At 65.8% G+C, this 7,071-nt stretch overlaps 1 protein-coding gene and 1 long non-coding RNA gene across 4 annotated transcripts in view; one reads left to right on the top strand and one right to left on the bottom strand.

Annotated features, from left to right (window-relative positions):
* RADIL (Rap associating with DIL domain) overlaps positions 1–5,082 on the bottom strand; it is a 14,790-nt gene extending 9,708 nt beyond the window's left edge. The window contains exons 1-2 of the mRNA XM_085300395.1: positions 4,450–5,082; positions 190–497 (exon numbers count right to left, since the gene is read on the bottom strand). Of these exons, the coding sequence (XP_085156521.1) occupies positions 190–497; positions 4,450–4,999 (858 nt within the window). The 5' untranslated portion in view covers positions 5,000–5,082. The remainder of the gene's footprint in view (positions 1–189; positions 498–4,449) is intronic.
* An 833-nt stretch (positions 5,083–5,915) lies between these two features.
* The window catches only part of LOC146601555 (uncharacterized), a 27,115-nt gene continuing 25,959 nt past the window's right edge, over positions 5,916–7,071 (top strand). For 2 of the 3 annotated variants that reach the window (XR_014895322.1, XR_014895320.1), the window contains exon 1: positions 5,916–6,617. This is a non-coding gene — a long non-coding RNA (uncharacterized LOC146601555). The remainder of the gene's footprint in view (positions 6,618–7,071) is intronic. The other variant, XR_014895321.1, reaches the window with a different exon arrangement.

The following is a 7,071-nucleotide window of genomic DNA, read 5'->3' as shown; positions in this document are numbered from 1 at the left end:
GTGCCCAGTGGGGCCGTGCAAGGAGCCCTTTAAGGATGCTCTTCCGCAGCACCCCGTGCCCCGTGGGGCCGTGCATGCAGCTCCCATCCCGCGGGGCTCGGCAGCTGCAAAGAGCCTGCGGGGAAGACGGGCCGGGAGCAGGGAAAAGGGGGGCCGGGGTGAGGGGGGGCCGGGCCGCGCGGTGCTCACGTGCTGCTGGCTGTAGCCCTGCAGGAGCAGGAGGTGCGGGGACTGGTAGAGGGAGAAGCGCGCGCTGCCGGCGGGCCGCTCGCCGGCGGGGCCGTCCCGCGCGCCGGCGGGGCCGCGCAGCGTCTCGGGCAGCGTGGAGTAGTGTCGGCGGAGCGGGTCGTCGTGCCGCGGCGCCGGGCGGCCCAGGCTGGTCTCGCTGAGGCTGCGCCGCAGCGCCGGCGGGGGTCCGGGCGGCTCAGCGCCCGCCGGCGGCCGCGCGGCCCCCTTGGCCCGGTTGCGCTGCAGCTTCCGGGCTTGGGCGTTGATGCCTGCGGGACGAGAGCCGGGATGAGTCCCGGGCCGCCGCGGCGCCGCCGTCCCCACCGTCACAGCATCGCCGCGGCGCCCGCCCGGGAGGAAGCCGTTCAAGCCCCCCCGGGAGCAGGGCTGATATCCCCCCGCCGCCCAATCTCCTCCCCGCCGAGCGGCCGGGCCGCGGCTCGTCCTCCGCAGCGGAGCCGCCCGCCGCAGCAGCCGGCTGTCGGCAACTCCGCGCAGCGCCCGCGCGGGCAGAGCCGTCAGCAAGGCGCCCGGGGGCTCGAGCGAACGAAGGGGGCTGGCGCAGGCGGGGAAGCAGCCCCGGTCCCCGGGCACCCGGGCCCGGCAAGGAAATCCGAAAGGAGCGGCGGGGGCGGTTCGGGCTGTACCTTGCACGGGGAGCATCCCCGGAGCAGGTCGCCGGCATTCGGAGATCGAGGCAGAGGACGAAGAGGGTGGGGGGGGAAAGGGCCCGCGGGAGCCGGGTCCCCGCTCTGGCCCTCGGCTCCGCGCGGGAGCCGGCGGCGGGGCCGGGGCGAGCGGCGGGCCGGAGCCGGGAGCCGCTTAACGGGACGCTCGCGAGCTCAGACCCCCAAAATGCCATCTGCCTTATTTGGTGTGGAACGGGCTGCCGGTTCTGAAATACATTTTTTTGTTTGTTTGTTTTAAGTCGAGCGCTCCTTTGCTGGGAAAACGAAAGGGACGGGGCTGGGAGAGGGAGAAAATAAACCCCGCTGTTTACATGCCTTAGGATTAGGGCGAGCGATGGCCGAGCAGCCCGCAGCGACCCGAACCGCGGCCGGCCGCCTCCGCCGGCGGGGGCGGAGCGGGCCAAGCCGGGAAATGCCCTTCCGTGCACCCCTCTTCCTCCTTAAAAACGCAACCAGCCACGCGCCCCGGCACGGCTCGCGCGGCCGGCGAGCGGCACGTCGCTGGCACGTGGCGAACGACGCCCTCGGCCGGGCTGCGGGCCGAGCTCGCCGAGGGCTGCGCGGGAACGGGGCGCGGGAACGGCGGCGGGAGGCTAACGCGGCCCCCGCGGCTCCCAGGGAGCCCGCGAAGCACCAGCTTTCGGGGTGCAATAGCTGGGGCCAGGCTGGGTGCCGGGGGGGGGGGGCTCGCCAGCAGCCGGGTCCTGCCGGCGGCGGTTATCGCCCCAGGTAGCCCGCGCCGGGCCGGGAGCGAGCGGGGCCGCCGGCTCCCACGCCGGGACGGCCAGGCYGCCATCGGCCCCTTATCTAGGGGAAAGGAAGCTTCTGTATTTATTTTGTGGCATTAAACCCAAAAGGAAAAAGCTGCTTTTTTCACTCTATGCAGCGGGCTGGCTGCTAACCCCGGAGCGGCGCTGGAAAGATAAACACAGCTCTTTTCCTGAACGCAGCGCCGGCCTCCTATGAACCGGGGCATTTTTTTCGATCCTCTGGTACCGGATTTGGGTGGTTAACGCACCCAAAACACGGGGCAAGCCGTGCCGAGGCCCGGCAGAGCCGGCGGCTGCCTGCCTGCCGCAACGGCAGAAAAACGCAGCGGGGCCGGGGGCGAGGAGCCGCGCGCGGCCCAGCCGCGACGGAGAGGACGGGGGCCTCGAGCCCAGCCTCCTCGCCCTCCTCCCGCGCGGCCCCGCGGACGAGCGCCCCGGCATCCCCGACGGCGCCGCCGCCGCAGACCTACTTCATCCCTACGTCGAATCTGAAGGGAATCCCCCCCCCCCGGATGCAATCATGCTAAGGGTTTTTTTTTTACTCTCTAATTGATCTACAAAGTCAGACCCTCAACGATACCCTTTAATATCTATATCTTTTAACGTAACAGGCTTAACTTTTGCATTCCCCAAAGCGTGCATGCAATTCTGCCTCCAAACTCCGGGGAAGTCGGGGCCAGCAAGGGCYGAGGAAGGAGCGAACGGCAAGTCTGGGACACGTTTGAAAACCAGGCCGCTGCGGCAGAGGTCGGACGCGGTACGGAGGCCGGGCGCAGCACCGCGACCGCGGCTCCCGCTCCCGGYGAGCGGGGCTCCTCCTGCCTCCTCTCTGCCAGCCGGGAGCCGGGCTGCGAGCTGATGCTGCAGGAGGAGGTCGCCCCTCGTTTGCAGCTGATGTGCGCAACCTGGGCTGCTAATTAGTGGCACCAAGCGGGAGTGACTTCCCTCTCAGCAGGGAGGCAGCTAATAAACTAATTAGGAGAATGGGTAGCCGAGCATTTAAAACTCTTAAGCTGGTTGCTACGAGGTCACAGATGGATGCAGAGCCCTTCCTGCCAGCTCAGCAGAGGGGCAGCAAAGCCGGGCCCTCCCGGATGGCCCTGGCAATTCCCCACACTGGGAAGCACCTGGATCGTGTTTCCACATGGATCCTGCTCTGCTGCGTTGCCCTGCTTTGCTCCGGGGAGCTGGGAGCCCAGAGTCCCGCTTTCCTCGGGCGGATGCTACGTTTTGCACGCCAGCTCCCGGGAGCCTCCGCCAGGCCTACCGAGGTTCCTTGCACGCCTCCGGCAGCGGGAGGGCAGGGGAGCCGCGTTGCCGCCGCCGTGCGGCAAGATGACCGATGGAGCCACCAGCAGCCCCCAAAGAAAGGTTGTTTTAGAGAAAAAAAAAATGCAGCTGGACAAGACCAGTCAGGGCTTGGTAGCCTGCAGAGCAGCTGCCCTGGGTGAAGGTTGGTGCCCTGGGGCAGGTTCTCTCTCTCGGAATAGAGAAAACCCTCGGAGGTAAGAAACGGAGAACTTCCTTCTGCCGTCCCCGCGCGAGACTGCCCGAACACACGAAGCGCCGTCCGCGCATCGTAAGCAAAACCAGGCTTGTTCCCAGGTCCAGGGCACGTGAGCCGGTCAGGAGCTGCTTTTTACTTAGAAATAGCGAGAGGCTGCCAAGGCTGGACCCGCGCTGCCCGCTCCCCMGCGGGAAACCGGGGCGGAAAGCCCACCGGAGCCGCAGCCCTGCGGTTCAGCGAGCCGGGGGAGGTCTCGTCCCCGCCGGCCGCAGCACCCAAATTCACCGGCGCCGAATTCGCYGGCGCGTTCCTGCCCTTCGGCTTCCCCCGCGGGGAGCGGGACCGGCGAGGGGGGCTAAGGGCCGGGCTCTGCCGCCGGCACGAACCGCGGCGCGGCTCGAGCCGAAGCGACCTCGAGCCAGCGGGCGACCTCAGCACCCGCAGCTAAGTTTTTCCTTTTATCCACTCAAAAGGAGCCATTTTTAGAGTCCGTCCAGCCTGTAGCTATTCCAAAGCTCTTAATCTCCCTCTGATCCCAGCTGGAAGAAGAGCAGGAGCTAAAAGCAGACCTCTGCATCCTCCTCCCTCGCTCACCTGAGCCCGCAGCCCGAGCCCCGTGCCGGGCGCGCGCCAGGAGCAGCCCTGCTTCCTCCGTCTGCATCACGCGCCGCAGGGCAGGAACGAGCTCCTGGAGAGCCGGATGAGCTATTGAGCCACTTCCAAACCCTGCACTTGGATTTTGGGGCATAACTAGCAGTTTCCAGTACGAAACCACGAGCCAGCGAGTCGCAGCCGCTGGGGCCCCGGCGGCCCATCTCCCGCCGTGGGCTCTCGCAGCCCCTCGTCGCCCCCACCGAGGCGAGACGAAGCGCGGGGGGATTTGCTTGAGGGCCGCTTACAGAAAACGATCCTCCGGATGCTTGGAGAACCAGCCACCGCCTGCGCCAGGGAGGCAGGTTCCTGCGCTCGGCGGGGAGCCCAGTTTGCTTAGAGCCCAGCAGCGGGGACCGCGGGAAGCGCGGAGCCGGCCGCTCGCCGCGGCCGCGCTGCCCGTACGCCGGGCGTCTGGGCTCCCTCCAGCCCGCGTTAAACCTGGCGGGGAAGAAGAGCCCGTCGGCCGTCAGCTCCCGACCCCGGGGCGTCCTGCCCACCGCCCGCGCTGCCCGTCCGCCCCGGCGGGCTCGGCCCCCGGGAGCCGCTCCGCGCCCCTCTCCCGGCCCCGGGCAGCTGCCGGGAGCTCGCGCCCGGCTCTGACCTGCGGTCGTGGTGTCCACGTCCCTGGACGCCAGCTCCTCCACCTCCGCCCTCTTGCGCAGCTCCAGCCTCCGGGAAAAGCCCTCCCTGGGCTTCCAAAGGTCCTGGATGAGGAGCGGCTTCTCGGTGTCCCCAAGGACCCTCAGGCCCTCAGTTTGCCACTGCTTTTCCGAGCCTTCGAACCGCCCGATGACGTCGCACAGCACGTACTGGCCCACGTTCACCTGGCTCAGCCCGTAGCGCTCCAAGGCTTCCTTCACCAGCTCCCGCGCGCCCGAGCTCCCCGTCGCCAGCACGCTCTTGTAGTTGGTGCCCGCGCAGATGTTGCCTCCGAAGATCTTCAAGACGCCCGGGGCAGAAAGCTGGGTGGACAGTTCAGCTGGATCGTCGCTGCCAGCTGTGGAGAAGGAGGATGCTGAGCTCCGGTCCTTGTAGCTCAGCGTGCGGTACAAGACCTGGGAGAAAATCCGGCTCTGACGCTTCAGCCTGCTCTTGGATGGTGGAGCCATGGTGGAGGAGGACCCATAAAACATAGTGTGTGAGGCTGTCATGGGACGCTGCTGGGCAGGGGAGAGAGACAGAAAGGGAAGAATCAAGATTTTGAAGGCCAGGTCCRTGTCCAGTAAGGGCAAAGCAGCCATCTGCTCCAACGGGGCATGGAGAGCACACGGCAGCCTGCTGCTGATGGCCCACAGAGGATCTTCCTCCTCCTCTCTCCTGTGACATGGAAAGAGGAGAGCAGAGGAGGGTGGTTTCCCTTGGGAAACCCAGGACACCAGYAGCCAGGTTCATCCAAACTCCTTGGGATCAGCACAGTTAGCCCCAGGAGGGATTWGTCCYTCCCCCTCCCCCCAAAAAACTGCCCTGGAGCAGCCCCAAACTTCAGCATTGCACATATTAATAGTGATTGCCTCTTGCCTAAGCAGGAACGTGCTTATCTGCAGCTGGTCTTGCAGCGAGAGAAAAGCGGAGCCCAGCAGTTTTGTCACTCCGGGATTCGAGAGGGACCTTCCTGGTTGGGAGCCAAGGCATTAGGAGTCACTTTCACTAACAAGTTTATGGAGCAATCCCATTTTTTAAAGGTGAAAAGCAGAGCTCAAATGCAAATTAAATTGCGCTCAGAGGTCRCTGCTAAATGCCTTTGCCAGCTAAGAGGCACTGGGTGAAAATGGGCTTTAATTAGCCTTTCTAAAAACGTCCTTACGCTGTCAAAGCTTTTGGYAGTTGCTGGCGTGCTAAGGACGTTAAAACAGGCCGTGGCATCGCCGGGAGCGGTGCCCGCGATGGGGGCCGCCCGGGGCTCAGCCGGGGTGGGATGGCGGGAGCAGCCTCCGCAAGGCCCCTCACGTGGATTTTCCTCTCCGAGAACTTACCCCCCACCSAGAAAACGGGGCACGTGCTCGCAGAAAAATCACCGACCCGCGCAGCCCGTCCTGGCGCTCCCGCCCGCGCCGTCCCCGCCGGGACGCTGCGAGGCCAAAGCCCGGGAGGTTTTATTTTTATTTATTTATTCGCTCTAGGCAGACGACAGCGGAGGCGACGCCGCTGCCAACATCTGGGACTGGCTCTTAAATCGCCTGCTGGATGCAGAAACGCTCTGTTTGCACAGCGCGACGTTACGCAGGTTAAATACCGGGCTGCACAACGAACCACTGACGGGGACGGCGCAGAAACCGCCTCCGAGCGCTTCGGGTCTGGACAGGGCCGAGTCTGCCCAGCTCCAGCGTTACCGGCGGCTCCCCGCTTCTGGACCTCTTAGACATCGCTCCCCCGAGACCGCCGCGATTAGGAAGAGTGATGTCGGTCCTGGAAAGCCTCCAAACCACCATCTAATTCAGGAGGAAGCAGCGTCCCTGCTGCTAACGGAAGAGGTCACCTTCTCGCCCAGAAGCRGCCTCCGCGCTGCGTGGGGGGACTCGCGCCAGGCGCCCGTTCCCCGCCGGGCTCGGCCGCCGCGGGCCCGGACCCCGCGGCTCCGTTTACGAACCGCTAACGGCRCTGACCGTCGATAGCGTTGGAGCACGGAAACCTGCCCGAGCGTCCCTGGGAGACCCCGCTGCCAAGGATGCAGGAGGCCGAATAACCCGGTTATCAAACCGCCGCTTTCGACACGCAGATCTAATCTCATCCATCCAGCGCAGAACGAAACCTCTCCGCATCTGCCGTCGGGTGAAATCATTCCTCCGAGCCCACATCACAGGCAGCGAAACCGCGCTGGCGTCTTGCAGGTCCCAGCCTGGTTTTGAACACGTTATTTATAGCTCAACTACTTCCCTGTTCTTTCTATCAAACGCCGCTTCTACGCCGCGCGGGGGCAAAGCCATTTGGCAGAGCAAGTGTTGGGGGGAGAAGAAAAAAACAAAACTTGTCTCGAAAGAAGCTGCCAGCCCGGCCCTTCCGCTACCCGACGGTCAGAGCCGCCCCGGGCCGGCGAGGCTGGACGGGACGCCGCGCGCGAGGCGGGCGTCCGTCCGTCTGTCCGTCCGAGTCCGGGCGCGACCTTCTCCCTGGCGTTCGCTGCTGCGGGTTATGCAGGAATCAGCCCGAAGCCTGTTGCTGGCTCCCCGCGGGTCTGGTGCCAGGCGGGACCGTGCCCCGGCACGCCGCGCCGGCGGGCGCCCCC

This window comes from Rhea americana, unplaced genomic scaffold, assembly GCF_003343005.1.
Source record: "Rhea americana isolate MKP2758 unplaced genomic scaffold, rheAme1 scaffold_10, whole genome shotgun sequence".
Classification (NCBI taxonomy): Eukaryota; Metazoa; Chordata; class Aves; order Rheiformes; family Rheidae; genus Rhea; species Rhea americana.
Note: the sequence above shows the minus strand (reverse complement) of the source record. Positions and strands in the feature narration are given on the sequence as shown.